At 36.0% G+C, this 19,645-nt stretch overlaps 1 protein-coding gene across 1 annotated transcript in view; it reads left to right on the forward strand.

Moving 5' to 3' along the window:
• Positions 1-19,645, forward strand: part of LOC123248525 (katanin interacting protein) — a 148,325-nt gene that overhangs the window by 104,726 nt on the left and 23,954 nt on the right. The window contains exons 13-17 of the mRNA XM_044677331.1: positions 544-716; positions 1,460-1,537; positions 5,286-5,398; positions 7,406-7,502; positions 15,822-16,037. Of these exons, the coding sequence (XP_044533266.1) occupies positions 544-716; positions 1,460-1,537; positions 5,286-5,398; positions 7,406-7,502; positions 15,822-16,037 (677 nt within the window). The remainder of the gene's footprint in view (positions 1-543; positions 717-1,459; positions 1,538-5,285; positions 5,399-7,405; positions 7,503-15,821; positions 16,038-19,645) is intronic.

The raw sequence follows: 19,645 nt of genomic DNA on the forward strand, positions 1-19,645 counted from the left end.
TACTCAAAACCATTCCACTTGTGGCAAGACCAGCTTGAGCCTTACACCACACTAGCATAGTATTTGAGAACTCAGAGTAACTTCAGGACCACAGTGACGCAGAGTAGTACTTTGGTGGAGGAATATTTGTGTATGTCCATAATATCAGCAGGAAAAACCATTATGTAATGGAAGGAACACCAAACTTGAAGGCAGGAGGCATGGATCCTAGTCCTACCTTTGCAACTTCATAGGCAATGTGCCTTTGCAAAGCACTTGACCCAACTAGATCTCAGTTTCCTCATCTATAAAATGAGTGGGTTATACTATATGGCCTTTAAGGTTCCTTTCAATTCAAAATTCAATGATTACATGAATCAACCTGTGACAACAAATATTAATTTGATACGACCTAATTTCATACTTCAAATTCAGTTTCAACAAAATAATTTCTTGATATCTGAGATGGCTATGGAAAAAGTTTGGGCAAACTTAATAGCATTTATATTTATTTCTCTCTGTCAGTGTGGTCTAAAAGAATGTCTTCTTACTTTCTATTGCCAGGACCAGGAAGCCGAAAAGAGAGGCCACTGTCTGCTACACGAAAGAATACATGTAAGGATGAAGACCCAGAAGAAGATGCCTCAGCTGTTCTCAGAGCTATACAAGTTGAAAATGAAACCTTACAAAAGGAAATCCTTAGCAGAAAGGCAGAAACTCTTGCTAGCCAGCAAAAGGTATATTAGACAGCTGAATTAGTTTCAAAAGCCTTTAGGAACCACAGAAGAGAAAAGAAGTTTATATTCCTTTGTTCCACACAGGTCTACTGTTTTGAAAAACAAAAGTATAAGTGGTAATTCTCCTGATAGCACCTTAAATAGAATACAAGATAGCATCCCAACTCATGGGTTTAGGTTCTAGAGAATGCCCATTTAGACAAATCCTCAAATTCTTTGGGTTGTTGCCTGTCAAAGCTCTTGCTTTTTCCCGATTTATTATTAATAATAATAACTGGAATTTGCAAAACACTTTATAGTTTCCAAATCACTTTGTGTTATTTCATTGATACTTATGACAACTCTGAATATAGGCAGGGGAGGTATTATTAGTCCCATTTCATAGGTAAAGAAACTAATGTGTAGGAAATTTGCCTCAAATTATACAACTAATACTTGGTAGAGAGAACTTGAGCCCTGATTTCTGGATTCTTAGCTGAATGTTCTTTCCACTACAACATGCTACTTCACCTGGGGAAAAGCTAACTATGATTTAAACATCTCTTCAATTCTTGCTATTGTTATGTTTAATAAGGAGGATGTAACTTTAAGTTCAAGGAAATGGTAGCTAGTATGGGAAAGGAGATAAGGCAGGGAAGTGTCTCTAATCACTTTGCAATAGGAGTTACTCTTCTGAAGACTAATTGCAAAATTAGTAACTGGCAGTGTTTACTTGGAACTAATTTTTTTTAACCTTGTATTAGGAAGAGGAGGATATACCAGTGAAACCTTGGGCTAGTCTTCTGAAGAAAGTGGAAGAAGTCCCTTTTCCTGCCCTTGAAGTAAGTGAAAATTTATCTCTTCAAATATAATAAATAAATTAAAAGGCATAGTGTCATCACATAGTGGACTTGGCTTAAAGGCCTAAATTTAAGTCCAGCTCCATCAGTTGGTAGCATCATGACCTTTAACAAAATAATCAGCTTCTCTTGAATCTTAGAAGCTTCATTTGTAAAATGGGGATGATGCTTGTACTACCTGCTTCCTAAGGTTGTGAAGATCGATTGAGATAATATTTGTAAAGCATGTTAACAACTCTTACTTTATAAATATAAGCTATTATCAGTGAAACAGAAACTAATAGAGAGTTCGGTCAGTATCCTATTTCCAGAATTTCCATTATACCCTGGGAAATACCTATTGCATAGGAAACCAGGGAAGAAATCACTAATTGCCGCTGCCTAACTCTTACAACAACAACATGTATAACCTACTTCAAAGACAGTAACAACTTGAAGCAGATGACTTAGAACTAGGTCTTTTCCTGAAATTACCCTGCACCTCTGAACTTTTGAGTGCTTGAGAGATTGAATCAACCTTGAAGTTCTTGTTGTTGTGTTCACTTTCTTTTTTGCATAAGCAATTTTGTTTTAATAAAAAGGAAACTTCCCAATAAACACCCAAACCATACCCATGTTACCATAGGTATATTCCATATACCCATAGGTATATATTCTATACCTATAGGTATACCATGTTACCATAGATATATTCATCCAACACAATTGAGCAAAACCACCTAGCATGGTTATGACTGTTACTACAAGTCACTTTCCATTTTTGCAGTTTTCCAGGTGTTTTCAGAAAGGAAGACTACCCATTTTCACTTTGGTACCAACATTGTCTGTTGTCTTCGACTATTTTGTTATTTTATTTATATCATTTTGGTCATTGCGCATGTTACTAATTTTGCTATTCTTTCTTCATTCTTCATCATTTGATATAGATCTTCTTGTGTTTCTCTGACTTTTTCAGATTAGTCATCTCTTACAACACAGTATTATTTCATTATATTATTATTATAATTTGTTCAGCTCTTTCCCAGTTGTTGTGCACGTTTCTACCTAGTTTTTTGATATCACAAATAATAATGCAGCTATCAGTGTATTTGGACATATGGGCCTTTTCTTGATGTCATTAACTGACTTGAAGTATAATTCCAATGGTGGGATTTCTGAGTTAAAGTGTTTGAATAATTTAGCATTTTTTGTTGCATAATTCCAAATTGTTTTCCAGAACAGTTGGACCAATTCACAGTTTCACCAGCAGTGAATAAGCATGTCTGTCTTCCCACAACCCCTCCAACATTGAATTTTCCCGTCTTTTCTAATTTGATGTGTACAAAATGGTACTTCTGAATTATTGTAATTTGTATTTCTCTGATTAGTGATTTTGAACATGTTTTTTAGTTACTTATAGGTAATTCTTGTTCTTTTGAAAACTATTTATTCATATGCTTTGAGCACTTATCTTTTGTGAAATAGTTCCTAAATCTTAGAAATTTGCACTAAATCCTTATAAATTTTGGATGTCAAACTTTAATTTGTGATACTTAGTACAAATTTTACCTTAATCCATTTATTTTCTTATTCTAGCTGCATGATTTTGTTTAAAGGATTTGGGGGTTTCATAGAATCCAAATATTTTACATTCGATAATTCTATTTCATTGTTAGTTAAAAATTGTTTCTTTCTGTTCCACTCTGTCCACTTCGTCAAAGAATTGATATGTATCTGTTTATTGCTTACCATAGAATACTCCCTGTACTAATCATACCTATGTAGAACAAGTAATATATAGATACTTCCTCCCTCACGATGCCTACATTTTATCCCTTAGAATCAATTTACAAGTTCTTTCAACCTACCACATTCTAATTATTTCATTCTCATCTCATCTTTCCTTTTTTCCCCTTTTCTATTAAGGATATCAACATAACATGGGTACACACTACCTGAATTAAACTTTGTGCCAGATAGCACTTATCCAACTCAAATGATTCCCTTCCTTTATCTATTCAAAGATTGTAATAAGGACTAATTAGAAAGTTCTTTAGCTTTTTAAAGAAAAAAGATATTAATACTTCGCATGAGTAGCTTATTTGAAATGTAATACCCAAAGGGAGGAGCCAGGAAACATAAGCATTATTTATGAAAAAGTAATGACTGAAACACATATGGACATAGCAAGGTTTGCTAAATAGCCACATATTTTTTTCTCAAATTAGCCCCCTAAAGTTAAATAGGTACATAAGTATAAAACTACATTAAATATTAAATGAGATATGGAAATAATCTAAAATTTCAGGAAGATAACATTTTCAGTAAACAACCACTTGATACTTCTCTTGTGTGCCCATCATATTCTAATCTTTACATTTTCCTTAGATTAAACTTATTGAAGACAAGATCATGTCTTATTTATCCTTATTTGTCCCAAAACTACTAACATATTACATTGTACATAGATGTTTATCAAATATTTGTTGAATGAATGAGCATAACAGATTTGTACTCTAAATTTTTTAAAGGATATTGTTTCTATTTGATCAAATCAGTGACCATTGCTTCTGAAAATTTTTTTTTAATTCTACTCTTTAGAAATTATCTATGAAGTTAGGAACTGTCTTTGGGGAGCCAGGATTCAAGGTCAAAGGTCCTTGACTCCCCTTCCTTGAGCACGAGAGACAAAATTAGTGGTAATAAGTAGATTTTGATTAAACAGTGACATTTCATGCCTTTTAATTCCTGACTGCTTTAAAAGGCTAACAAATGTGTATTTCATCATTAAATGAATAAAGGATTTTTACACTAAGCAGCAGTCATTTGGATCTTCTTTAATGATCCAAAACAAAGGCAATGGATTTGAATCCATTTAAAAAATATCCTAAAGGAAATACTAGTCTAGTTCAAATTAACAGGTTTTAGAATGCTTCTAACTGTATGTATAAATATGTGTGTATATAAATTCGTGTATCTCTACACACACACACACACACACACACACACACACACAGAGGTTTTCAACAAAGACATTCGAGTTTTTCCAGACTGATTCCTTGGTGGTAGTAGTGATAATAATCACAATATTTGTGCCCATTGATTGGAGAATGGTTAAACAAAACCACATAAATGTAATGTAATTCCTGCACCATTAAGATAGTTCTCTAGGCACAAAAAGGGGATAAATGTGGGAGGAAAATGATTAAAAACAAAAAGATATCAATAAAAAGTAATAGTAATATTTTTTGTTTTTATGACATTGTAATTTATGAAGTACTCACTCCTCTGTAAAATGAATTGATTGGATTAAATGATGCTTCTGGTCCTTTTCATACCCAAATCCTAGGTTCCTTATCATATGATTGGAATTCCCTTTCAAAATGGTTGATGGCAATTGAGTGTAAGCCCCCTGAGGACAGAGGCTATTTTGTTTTTGTCTATAGTTCCAGTGGCAACAGTGTACACTACAAAGTAAGCACTTAGTAAATGCTCCTTGAATAGAATTGCATTAATTAATTAATTGATTAGTTGATTGATTAGACCCAGCAACCATAAGAAATAAAAGATGTATATATTGTCTGAATATTTTACTGATCTAATATATACCTGAAAAGTTTCTTCTTCCTGTTTCCTCCTAACAATTAAATATATGATTTTCCATCTATATGCCTTTAAGAGCAGGCACTAATCTTTCTGAAATTTAAAAGTCTACTTTCTGTACTCTATTAATGAACTTTTCCAATTTCAGGTGCCTCCTCCTGACCTTTCCACAGCCAGTGTTGTATCTGAGCTATCTGAAACCACAGGAGGTGCAAATGCAGTCACGGAAGCAATAGAAAGAATTGGTCTTCTGGGAAGCAGGTACTTATTAAGGTTGATTTTTTTTTAACTGAGTGAAGGAATCATCAGTTTTCTTGATTTAATATTTTTGCTTTCATTTCTAGAGTATCCTAGAGTCATTTTAACTTCTACAATCTTCTCCTTTCCTCTGGGTAAACAAAACTTAACATTTCCTTTCAGGAAAATACCCTTGTCCTTGTCTGTTCATCCCTTAAAATGGACAGAAATGCAGATCTCTGCATACCTTTGCAACCACAAAAAAGGCAGTTACTTATCTGCTGAATATAAATAGGAAGAAGGGTTGAGGATAATTGCCACTTGGAACTGCTTCCCCAATGGTGAACTTACATAAAGCCAAAATGCCTCTTTCTATCATTATACAACAGCTCTTCCTGAGAGTGGCAATAGTAGTATGTTGAATCTGGGGTGTGGTCTTCACCTTTGTTTGTGTCAGGAACACTTTCAGCAAACTGTTGAAACCCATAGCCCCCTTTTCAGAATAATGTTTTAAAATGCATAATATAAACTAAAGTACATAAAATTCTACTGGAAATCAATATACAGTTATCAAAATATTTAAAAAACAAAGTCACAGAGCTCAGGTTAATTATCTCCAAGCTAGGGTCAGAAAGACCTTGGTTTAAATCTTGCCTCAGATATTTCCTAACTACAATTTCCTTGAGAATTCATTTAACTTTTCCCTAACATTATATCCTCTTCTGTAAAATGGGGAGAATAATTCCTGTAAGACATATGTCATAAAATTTTTAGGAAGACCAAATGAGATATTCATTGTAAAGCACTTTGCATTATCTGATACTATTAGGGTCATTATTATCCTTGAAAACAAAAAATGTTGGGATTCTCTTTCCAGTCATTAAGACTCATAGTTATGTTTGAAAATGAATGACTTTGTAGAGATAAGTACCTGAGAATTCAATTCTTGTAATCTGCATGGTAGTTTGCTATCTTAATATGTAGGGAGTTTGTCTGCCAGGTCTGAAATATTATTGAAGAGATTCATGTATTGAGTAGATAGTGTGGCCTCCAAGGTCTAAAATTTCTAAAGATTCCCTTCTGGCTCTGAAATTCTATGGTTCTAATCTCATCACAACCAGTATTTCTCACTAAATGGACTCATCAGTATACTACCAGGGCCTTCCTCACATGACATCCATATAGTTGCTCAAAAACTTTTTAGGCAAAATTGTGTTTCAGGGGCTATTTGTTCCAGAGACAGCCTAAACCAGAGAGGTCTATACTCTTAAAACCATTTTTTTTTCTCATTTAAAAAGTAAGAATAATGGTGTAGTGAAAAGAGCTCTGGATTTGGAAATAGTAGATTTGGGTTTAAATTTAGGGTTTACTACTTCCTATGTGGGTAACCCTGGTCAAACAAAGGCCACAGTTTCCTTCTCTATAAAATGAAGAATTGGACTAAATTAGTTGAGCTGAATCCCTTTTAGCTCTAAATTGAGTATACTGTAATCCGTCTCATAAGGCTGTTCATGAGGGAAGACTCAACTTTGTAAGCTTCAGAGTGCACAAGAATGGGAGTTATTGTTATAAAATTTATTTCATCCATGATATGCAGAGAACTTCCCATTGGGTCACAAGTATGATATATCAGCCACGTTAATCTAAAATAACATCAGTTAGGGTGGCATTATGTGGGGTATGCTTACACAGACTATTTGAAAGCTCCCTGGATCTCTGAGCAGGGATTCCATTCATTGTATTATTCTTCTTCAACAGTCAGCATCTGCTATATATTTTATAGTGAGGTGCATGATTCCTTGGGTTGGTTTGATTGGTGCATATTACAAGCAGGAATTATCCATACATATTTTCTTCAGGTTGCCTTAGGGGAAAAAACCCCAAGATTCTACTCTAGTTTCTTATTGGTTATATTTCTTTCCCACCTAGCCTCTTTCTTCAGGACACAAAGATAAAGGCCACTGATAGGCATGTTCCATTTGTATATCAGTTGACTAGTACATGTTTCTTAAAGGTGCATTCCTATTTTAGGCAACAGAAAAAGCTTCTGAAAGTCCTTCAGGCCATTGAAAACGACCCTGCCCATCTCAGTCATATAGGACCTAAGGACCCTGTATTGGATCTTGAGGTGAGAAAACATATCCCATTTTAACCTTTGATAAATGTTTAGTAAGAAGCCTCTCTGAAACTCTGGTTTGTAAAGAGGCAGTGTTGTTTAATGGTAAGAGCACCTGATCAGATCAGGGTTTGAGTCCCATTCTACTATTTATCATCTTAATGACATTTGTCAGATCATGTATCATATCATAGGATTTAGAATGGAAGAATCCTTAGCAGTTATCTAGTCCAAACCCCTGAATTTATACATGAAGAAACAGATCTCTCAGGGCTCAATTTTACTCTCTGTAAAATGGAGATAATAATACTTTCATGATCTACCTCAGAGACTGAAGGAGATTATCAAATGAGATAATACATATAAAGCTCTTGCAACCATATAAATGTCCTTTGTAAGTGTTAACTATAATATAGTAGTAGTAGCAGCAAGTATTTTTCTGGTGTGTAATTAAAATGCAAAGGCATTCAGAGCTGATAAGGAGGAGTGTGGATTAGACCTTAGTAGGTCTGTCTAATTCTGTGCCCTACAGCCCCTTACTTGGCACGAGTCTCCCCAACCATATTTTGTACCAGTGATCACTTGTCATAAACTTTCCTGGATCATACAATATTCAGTTATAACCAAAGGTCAGAGAGAAGATCCTTATTTTTAAAAATTCAGACAAGACATTCTTTTTTAAACCTTCATGACATAGCAATGATTATCCTAATGGATAACATTTCTGCCATGAACCCAGAGATCTCCTTTTAGTCAGTAAAAGAATCCTGGTAAAAGAACATAAGTGGCAGAAACAATAGCAGAGTTGCCATTTTGACAAACAGTGACGTTTTCCTGGTTAATAGACCTTTCAGTTTCTACATTTAGAAACTAAATGGAAGGACTTTACCAATTGAATATTATATTGGGTATGATCCAGAATAGCCTGTCTGCAAGGCATTCTGCTTCCATCTGGCATCTTTCAAACTGCCAACTCACAACCCTGCTTTTTAGCACCTCTTCAGCCTGTCATCTGGCCCTGGTAAAACAGGGCATGAGCAGATCTTGTTCCCTCCAGACCCTCTTATGAAGCAGGGCAGTGTTGCTTGCCTCATCTTTGCAACCAGAGAAATCCTGGCAAAGAGAAACACTAAGTTATCTGGCCAGGACTGTGTAAGTCACTCAATAGAGGAATAAATTATGTTGTTTGCCTGGTGACTAAATAAAAACAAGTCCTAAATTGTCAACATTATGGAAGATCCCCCCACCTCTCTTTGATAGGAAATGGAAACAGTAGCTGGTCCAAACAACAGGTAGCATCATAGAGGAGAAATATCATTTGGATAACTGGTTCTATTCCCAGCTCAATCACCTACTAATTGTGTGACCTTGGGTAAATCATATTTCCTGGGGAGGGGTGACAGTCAGCTCAAACTAATACCCTAGGGATTTACAGACCCACACTAAGGAGGCTAGTAACTAAAGAAATAAATAATGAACAGTTGTTGTTCATTTCCTCAGCTCCCTGCTCAGAAAACCATTACAGATTGCCAGATCTCATTTACAGAGGGCACATGGGAAATCCTCTCCTTTATGAATGATTGATCTATGGAGACAGGTGCCATATTCCAGGCCACAGAAAGGGCATTTGAAGGCCATTCTGTGATTTTATTGTATGTTTATGACATTCATGGACATCTGCAAACAACTACAGGCATAACCTATGTATTTTTACTTCCCTATGAGGTCATGAACACTTTATAACCAAACTTTTACATAATTAAAAACTTGTTTTCCAAAGCCCTGCTTCAATATTATTTGGCTCATTACCTAAAACAAAATCAATCTATCTAGTGAGCATTGTGTTGGGGCAACTAGATGGTAGTATAAGATTTAAATTAATATCAATAACTCCAAGGATTATTTTTATGAAGTTTATTAATAATCACTTGAAGTAGAAGAAATTTTAAAAAAAGAAATAAAAGTTCAAAACTAATATTCTAACTAAAGTAAGACCACATGTGTTAATTCTCTTGCTGACTCTCAGCCAGCTTCAGCAGCCACATTCAGGAAAAGAGAGAGAGAGAGGCGAGGTCACACCAAAAATTTATCCTCCCAACGCTGACATGTAGCATAAACACACAAATGGGATGCTAGGTAAGAGAGTCCTGGGGAGCAAATTCTATCCACATAATACAATAATTAGAGTGCTGAACCTGGAGTTAGGAAGAATTGAGTTCAAATTCAACCTCAAACATTATTAGCTGTGTGACTCTGGGCAAGGCGCTTAACTTCTGTTTTCCTTAGTCTCCTCATCTGTAAAATGAAGATAGTAATAAAATAAAATTTTACAGGGTTTACCCAAGGGTTGTTCTGAGGATCAAATGAGGAAATAATTCTAAAATGCTTAATAAATGCTATATAAATGTTAGCTATTGTTATTTATTAAGCACTTAACAAATACCAGACACTGTGTTAAGTACTAAGCATAGGAAGATAAAAGTGAAAATCCCTTCTCTCAAAGAGCTTACATTTTAAATGGGTCAAATGAGTGAAAAAAATGCTTTCTCATTCATTCATGTAAATAACATGGTATATTCAAAACACATGAAAGGCAGACAAAAGGTATCTTTGGATGGGAAGTCACTAGCAGCTGAGGAGATGAGGAAAAGCCTACTGCAAAAAGGAAGACTGAGCCAGGAATTAACTGAGAAAAGAGAGAGAACATCCTAGAGGTCAGCAGATTATAGCCACAAGGATTTGAATTTTGGAAGTGTTAACTTTAAAAGACAAAAGACACTTGTGATGAGACTTCCAGGTTAAGATGGCGGCAGAATAAAAAGCAGCTGCTTGACCTCTCCTAACCCACGCATATAGGACAGACGAAAGAAGGGACCCCACAACAGGGTGCAGCTACGTGGGATTGGGGCATTTCCATTCTATAAAGGGGTGAAGCAGCTCTCACTAAAACGCAAGCTGAGCAACCCCTTCCTACACCACACCACCTACAGTGCCAAAGCCAGCACAAAAGAGTTAGAGCAAGTTTGGGGCACCCATTAAGTCGTTGGGCAGCTCACCAGGGCCTGTTCCTGAGAGCAGCAAGACTTAAGACCCCAAGAGGCTAAAGAATGCGCAGACTTTGAACACAGACCTTGAGAGTAGGCGTGGGCGAAGGCGTGGATGAAGGGGCGGATTGTGAGTACAGGCGTGGACCTTGAGTAGGGACCCAGTGCAGAGGGGTGCTTGACTGTGGAAGCAGCACCCTGAGACTGTTAAAGGAGCTTCAGGGAGAAGAACAAGCAAGGGGACCACCAGGAGGCTTGACCCTGAGAACAACTAGACCTGAGACTTCAGGAGCCTAAAGAACGCAGACAGATCCTGAGCATGAGCATAAAGCTCAGAGGGCACTGGGCTAACAATGGCAAGCCAGAATCAGGAACCCCAGAAGAGAAAGATCAAGAAGAAACCTTTAACACTTGATAACTTTTACACAGAAAAAATCCAGACAACAGAGCAAACAGCAGAAGAGAACAAATAAGTAACCATATCCAAACTTTCCCAAAACAATGAAAACGGGTCACAAGGTCTTGAAGAGTTCAAATCTGAGATTATGAAAAAGATAGAAGAGATCTGGTAAGAAAATAACATTTGAAAAGGCAGAATTTCACAATTGGAAAGTGAGGCAAGTAAATCAAAGTCCAGAAATGACCAGATTAAAAAGGAAAACCAAAAGATTGTAGCTGAAAACCAAAAGATTGTAGCCAAAAACCAGTCTCTAAAGGCTAGAATTGGGCAGTTCGAAAAAGATGCCCCCAAATCAAAAGAATGGATAAGCAAATTGGAGACCAAAATCAAACAGCTGGAAAACAGGACAGACCAAATCAAAAAGGAAAATCAAAAGCTTATAGCAGAAAACTAGTCTCTAAAGAAAAGAATTGGGCAAGTAGAAGCCAATGATCTCTCAAGACAGCAAGAACAAATAAAACAAAGTCAAAAGACTGATAAAATAGAAGGAAACATGAAATATCTCAATGAGAAATTGACAGATCAAGAAAACAGGTCCAGAAGAGACAATATGAGAGTCATTGGTCTTCCTGAAAAAGCAGAAATTAATAGAAATTTGGACTCCATACTAAAAGAAATTATTCAGCAAAACTACCCTGAAGTTCTACAACAGGAGGGCAATATAGACATTGAAAGGATCCATAGATCACCCTGTACACTAGACACTGAAAAGACAACCCCCAGGAATATAATAGCCAAATTCAAGAGCTTCCAAGTAAAAGAAAAAATTTTACAAGAAGCCAGAAAGAGACAATTCAGATATCAAAGAGCACCAATCAGGATCACACAGGATCTGGCAGCCTCCACACTAAAAGACCACAAGGCTTGGAATATGATATTCAGAAAGGCAAGAGACCTGGGTCTACAACCAAGGATCACCTACCCATCAAAACTGACTATATACATCCAGCGGAAAGTTTGGGCATTCAACAAGATAGAAGATTTCCAAGTATTTGCACAGAAAAGAACAGAACTAAATGGAAAGTTCGATATCCAACCACAAAAATCAAGAGAAACATGAAAAGGTAAATAAGAAACAGAAGGGAAAGTAAGAAAACTCATATTTCTTTAAATTTGCCCTTTAAAGGCTTCAATAAGATCTAATTATTTGTATTCCTATGTGGAGAAATGTTATGTATAATTCTCTGTAGGGAATTCTATTTACCATTATAGTATTCACTATTATAGTAATTAGAAGAATTATTCATAGGGAGAGGTTGGAATACTAAATGATCTAAGATGATATTATAGGTGGGTGGGAAAGAGGGGGGTGAATAGTAGAGGACACCAAGAGAATCTTGAAGGAATAAGAAAAATAGGATATTCTATTACACACAAAGAGGTAGAAAGAGAAACACCATTTAAAATCACCCTAGATAATATAAAATACTTAGGAATCTATCTACCAAAACAAACACAGGAATTATACGAAAACAACTACAAAACACTTTCCAAACAATTAAAACTAGATCTAAACAATTGGAAAAACATTGATTGCTCATGGGTAGGATGAGCTAACATAATAAAAATGACCATTCTACCCAAATTAATTTACCTATTTAGTGCCATACCTATCAAATTACCAAAAAACTTTTTTACTGAATTAGAAAAAACTATAACAAAATTCATTTGGAATAACAAAAGATCAAGAATGTCGAGGGAAATAATGAAAAAAAAATGTGAAGGAAGGGGGCCTAGCAGTACCATATATTAAACTATACTATAAAGCAGCAGTCATCAAAACAGTAAGGTACTGGCTAAGAGACAGAAGGGAGGATCAGTGGAATAGACTTGGGGTAAATGACATCAGCAAGACAGTATGATAAACCCAAAGAGCCCAACTTTTGGGACAAAAATCCACTATTTGACATAACTGCTGGGAAATTTGGAAAACAATATGGGAGGGGGCAGCTAGGTATCTCAGTGGATTGAGAGCCAGGCCTAGAGACGGGAGGTCCTAGGTTCAGATCTGGCCTCAGACACTTCCCAGCTGTGTGACCCTGGGCAAGTCACTTGACCCCCATTGCCTACCCTTACCACTCTTCTGCCTTGGAGCCAATACACAGTATTGACTCCAAGACTGAAGGTAAGTGTTTAAAAAAAAACAATATGGGAGAGATTAGGTTTAGATCAACATCTCACACCCTACACCAAGATAAATTCAGAATGGGTGAATGACTTGAATATAAAGAGGAAAACTATAAATAAGTTAAGTGAACACAGAATAGTATACTTGTCAAATCTCTGGGAAAGGAAAGATTTTAAAACCAAGCAACGGTTAGAGAAAATTACAAAATGTAAAATAAATGATTTTGATTATATAAACTAAAAAGCTTTTGTACAAACCAAAACAATGTAGCCAAGATCAGAAGGGAAACAACAAATTGGGAAAAAATCTTTATAACGAAAAACTCTGGGTCTAATTACTCAAATATACAAGGACTTAAAGCAATTGTATAAAAAATCAAGCCATTCCCCAATTGATAAATGGGCAAGAGACATGAATAGGCAATTTTCAGATAAAGAAATCAAAAGTATCAATAAGCACATGAGAAAGTGTTCTAAATCTCTAATAATTAGAGAAATGCAAATCAAAACAACTCTGAGGTATCACCTCACACCTAGCAGATTGGCTAAAATGATAGAAGGGGAGAGTAATGAATGTTGGAGGGGATGTGGCAAAATTGGAACATTAATGCATTGTTGGTAGAGTTGTGAACTGATCCAACCATTCTGGCTGGCAATTTGGAATCATGCTCAAAGGGCTATAAAAGAATGCCTGCCCTTTGATCTAGCCATACCATTGTTGGGTTTGTATCCCAAAGAGATCATAGATAAACAGACCTGCACGAAAATATTTATAGCTGTGCTTTTTGTGGTGGCAAAAAACTGGAAAAGGAGGGTATGTCCTTCAATTGGGGAATGGCTGAAGAAATTGTGGTATATGCTGGTGATGGAATACTATTGTGCTCAAAGGAATAATAAACTAGAGGAATTCCAGGTGAAATAGAAAGACCTCCAGGAACTGATGCAGAGCGAAAGGAGCAGAGCCAGAAGAACATTGTACACAGAGATTGATACACTGTTTTAAAATCGAATGTAATAGACTTCTGTACTGGCAGCAATGCAGTGACCCAGGACAATTCTGAGGGACTTATGGAAAAGAACGCTACCCACATTCAGAGGAAGAACTGCAGGAGAGCAAACACAGAAGAAAAGCAACTGCTTGAACACATGGGTTGAGACGGACATGATTGGGGATGTAGACTCGAAACTACCACACCAATGCAACTATCAACAATTTGGAAATAGGTCTTGATCAATGACACATGTTAAAACCAGTAGAAATGCATATTGGCCATGGGAGGTCGGGGGGTGAAGGGGAAAGTAAGAGCATAAATCATGTAACCATGTTAACTTTTTTAAAAAATAAATATTAATAAATGTTAAAAAAAAGACAAAAGACTGCTGAGGGAGAAGAATTTAAGGAGAGTAGAGATGGCAGTGGGCTACAAAGAGCATTTTATTCCCACTCTGGCACCAGTAAGTTTAGTGTGGAAGATATTTTGAGAAAAGATGCAAACTCTCCATCCAGAGCAAACTAGGTCCCAGTGAGTGCCAGAAGATGGAAGGAGCATGAGAAGACTTCTAAAATGAAGGGAAGTTTATTAATTGTAGTGTGAATGTCTAAGAGGGCACAATAGAGCAGGCAGATCCGGAGTGGGACTTGAGTGGGTAGGGTTGAGATAGAAAAGAATGAGAGAGAGTGACAGTGGTTAGGGAAAGGAGTGTTCTTCAGTGGTAAGCAGTCTTCAGTGTCATTTTCTTCCCCCTCTGAATTCTCCGCATTAAAAAGTAAGGGAAAAAAATGTATGGATATGAAGGCAGAATAAGTCTTATATTGGCCATGTCCAAAAATGTTTTGTCTAATTCTGCATCTTGAGCACCTGTCTGTGAAGAAATGGATAGCATACTTCATCCTTGATACTCTGGACTAATAGGTGGTCATTGTATTGATAAAGGGATTGGGAAAGAAAGAGGGAGTAGAATATAGGAGATGAATCTAGGCAGACTATCAGTGGATAATAGGTGCTCTGCTGACAAAGGTAGGTGGATAGAATGTTCAAGGTTTTGGTGTGATCACATGGTCTCATTGAAGCCTAACATTTATCATTATAGAATTTAGAAGTAAGAGGGACACTGGGGATCATTTAGTCCAACTTGTCCATTTGACAAATGAGAGGATAGAGGCCCATAGAAAATTAAATGACCTGTTCATGATCACTTGCCTTGTTATTCATGGCACTTGGACCAAACACCAGGTAATCTGACTCTAAAGTAAATAGGTTTATTGTTGTTTTTAATTAAACTACGTGGAATCATTAGAACTCAAAACCCAGCAACATTGATTCTCCCAAGCTTCAGATGACTAGTAAATATCATTGAAAACATTGTCCATTGTCAGACTAATCAACCCTGTAGTACTGTTTTACCTCCTATTGTGTTTTAATAGAAGTAGTTAATGGAATGAAGCATGCAATTCCTATACCAGAGAAAGAAAAATAGAGAGTACATGCAAGAGAGTGTGTTAGAGAGAGAATAGGATGCAGAAAATGAGAGAGAATGGTAGTAAAATAAATAGAATAAATCTTTTTTGATATTTGATTGACAGAAATTATGACAAGTAATTAAGTATTGTTATGTACCCAGTGAAAAAAGAAACACATGTCCCTATAGAGTCTAACATCCATGTTGTATTTTCATTAGTTGTCTTTTTTTTTTTTTAAGGATTCATTGAGAACCAAAAAAGAAGAGATCAAAGATGCCATTTATGTGACCATGGAAATTCTGTCCAATTGGGGAAATGAGGTCTGTGTGGGTCTGACAGAAGTTGAATTCTTTGACCTTAACAATGAAAAGGTGTTTGTGTCACCTCATGATGTGGATATCCGAAATACTGACAAGCCTGGGGACCTGAGCTACCTCGTCAATAGAAATCTGGCTGTAAGTTTGTGCTTATTTTTCTTTTTCCTTTTACACCCTTAATGCATTTGACACTTTTACTCTGAGGATCTTAAAGTTAATTAGTCCTTAATTCCCCACAAAATTACTGTGGGAAATGCAAGACATGACATCCAAACATTCTCGCTCAGATTTCTCATTCCATAGATTGCTGATCTTTGTGATTGTGGATCATATTTATGGGCACTTGGACTTTAGAGCTATTGAGGATTTCTAATCTCAAAGAGTCAATTAAGCATAAGAGTCTACCTTTACCCTTTTTAATGTAACTTAAAAAATTCAACAATCATTAAGTTTCTTCCCCTCCTATTTACCTCATTGAAAAAAAGAAAGAAAAAATATGGATATTAAAACAAAATAATATCTTGCATTGACCATGTCCAAAAAATGTATGTCTAATTTTGCATCTTAAGTTCATCATCTCTTTGTCAGGAAGTGAAAAGCATGTTCATCTTTGGTATTCTGTAACCATGGTTGATCATTACATTGTTAGAGTTCTTAAGTCTTTTAAAGTTATTTGTCTTTACAATGTAAATATTATTATAGAAATTGTTTTCCTGGTTCTGCTTACTTTACCCTGCATCAGTTCTACAAGTCTTCCCAGGTTTCTTTGAAACTATTCTCTTGATCATTTCTTACAACACAATACTAATGTGTTTATTGCTTTCATATGCCATAATTTATTCAGCCATTCCTCAGTTTGAGGTCTTAGTTTCTGGTTCTTTGTCACTGCCAAAAGAACTTCTATAAATATTTTATATTTTATTATTATAAAATTATAATTATATTATAAAAATTATAAAAATGGGTCCTTCTCTCTTTCTTTGTCTCTCTCTCTCTGTCTCTCTCTCTCTGTCTCTCTCTCTCTCTCTCTCTCTCTCTCTCTCTCTCTCTCTCTCTCTCTCTTTCTTTTGAGAAAGAGGTATTGGTCTAGTAATGGTTTCTATGAGTCAGAGGGTACACACAATGCCCAAGTGACTCTCTCTCTCTCTTTCTTTTGAGAAAGAGGTATTGGTCTAGTAATGGTTTCTCTGAGTCAGAGGGTACACACAATGCCCAAGTGTCTTGGGCATTGTTTTCTAACGTGGCTGGACCAATTGACAGATCAACTAGTGGTGCTTTATGCACCATTAGTTCTCTTACAATCCTTTCAACATTTGTCAGTTTTCCTTTTATGTCATATTTGTCAATCTGATGAAGTTTCATTCCTACGATTAGTAATTTGGAGCATTTTTTTTCTCATGTCTATTGATATTTTGGAGTTTTTCCTCTTAAAACTGTTCAAATCGGGGCACCTGGGTAGCTCAGTGGATTGAGAGTCAGGCCTAGAGACGAGAGGTCCTAGTTTCAAATCTGGCCTCAGACACTTCCCAGCTGTGTGACCCTGGGCAAATCACTTGACCCTCACAGCCCACCCTTACCACTCTTCCACCTATGAGCCAATACACAGAAGTAAGGGTTTAAAAAAAGTAAAATAAAATAAAACTGTTCAAATCTTTGACCATTATAAATTAAAAATGGTCCTTAGTGTTAAAAATTTAAATAATTTCTTGATGTGGCTTGAAAATGGCATCTTTATAAGAGATACTTGCTGCAAAGATTTTTTCCCCAGGTAACTTTCCCTTCTAATTTTAGTTAAATAGATTTTATTTGTGCAAAAACTTTTTAAATTTTATGTAATCCAAACTTTCCATATTATTTCTACACACTTATCTTATCCCTCATATGGTCATAAACTCTTCCTCTATGCATCATTCCAACAGGACATTTCTTGCTCCTCTAATTTGTTTATGATGTGACTTTTTATATTTAAGTCATGTTTTCATTTGGAGATTATCTTGGTAAATGGTGTGAGGAGCTGGTTTGAATCTAATTTCTGCCAGATTGTTTTCCAGTTTTCCTAGGAATTTTTGTTGAATTGTAAATAATTAATCAAGCAATTGAAGCCTTTGGGTTTATCTAACAGAAATACATTTTTCCCCATGTTTTTGCCAAGTAAACATCAAAACTACCATTTTTTGAAGTGCATCACAATTAAAATTCTTCCTTCCTTCCTTCCTTCCTTCCTTCCTTCCTTCCTTCCTTCCTTTCCTTCTTTCTTTCACCCAATTTTCTCCACCTGTAGACTCTGGTCACATGGGCCATTTCAACCCCTCAGAAACTGACTTTAGTATAGCAGTTTAATTAAATTGCTTTTCTTTAAAGTTTTTTAAAATAATTAAATCATGTAAATAAAAGACAAGTATAAATAGAATCCAGCTGGAGTTCAGAAAGGTATTTATTTCCCATTACATGTGACATTTTAACCTACACATATATAATACATTTTGGTAGAAATGTCACATGTGAGATATATATATATAAAGGATAATTTAGACTACAGTGTCTCCATTTTTTCCATCACCTGATTCCCTTTCACCTAAAGAAGGCATATAATAAGGTGCTTAATAAATGTTCATTGTTTGATTAATTGATCTTGACTATGCTTCCATCATTAAACAGCTGTCCAGAGTTCCACAGTTCCAATCTTCCACACAAGACCTTAAAGATTGAGAGGGTGTAGGGAGCATAAGAGGAAGAGCCAAAAGATGAGGGGCCTAATCTCCTCCTTTCATACTTCTCTTTTACCAGAATTTTGATTAGTACTCCCCAGTCCAGGTGCTGTAATTCTCTGCTAACATCCCTGGGGAGATGCCAAGAATTACAATTTGAGTATCAATCAATAAGTATTTATTAATCTCCTGGAGTTTCATTTCCATGTAAGGAGAAGCTCAAGACATTTTTCCTGCCTTCTAGATGCTGAGTCTATTTGAGGTGTTAAGAATCACACACATAAAATGACAGGGAGTGATATATAGTAAGTACTTAATTGTTGGGAATAGGTAAGTGTTGTTGGAGTCCAAAAGAGAGAGAGTTAGCTAGAGTATCTTGGAGGATGGATTTGAGTTGGACAGGGTTTTGACAAGGAGAACAGACATAAAGATAGCATTCTGGATGAAAAATGCAGTGCAAACAAAGGTAAGATTGACTGAGTATCAGCTTGGAGCATCATCAGGAGGAAACTGAAGCTCAGAATAGGGAAGTAGCCCACTTAGATTTGTACAGTTATAGAAGAGATAGGTCCCAATCCAAGCCTTTAGATTCCTAGCCTAGAAAATATTGAATATTAGGTCTAAAAAGAACCTCAGTACATATAATTATCTTAGATTGTTAAGAACTGGAAAGGCACCTTAGAGATTATCTTGTCTATCACATCATTTTACAGAGGCAGAAAATGAGTCAAAGAGAAATTAAATGACTTATCCAAGGTCACACAATAAGTTATTGGCAGAGCTGGAACCTAAACCCAGGAATCTCCTAATTCCTAGTCCAATGCTCTTTCTTTAACACTCTGTTGGTGGAGACATAGAGTAGAGGCATAACACAGAGGGCCTTACAAGAGATAGGCAAAGGAGTTTAGGTTTGATGTAGCAGGAAATATGGATTCCTTAAAGGTTTTGAAAGGGGTATTCAAAATATGATCAAAGTATATCTTAAGGAAAATTTGTAGAGGATAGGGAGTGATAGAAGAGAGAAGGAGGGAGCCCAGC

The sequence above is a fragment of the Gracilinanus agilis genome, chromosome 1 (assembly GCF_016433145.1).
Source record: "Gracilinanus agilis isolate LMUSP501 chromosome 1, AgileGrace, whole genome shotgun sequence".
In the NCBI taxonomy this organism is placed as follows: domain Eukaryota; kingdom Metazoa; phylum Chordata; class Mammalia; order Didelphimorphia; family Didelphidae; genus Gracilinanus; species Gracilinanus agilis.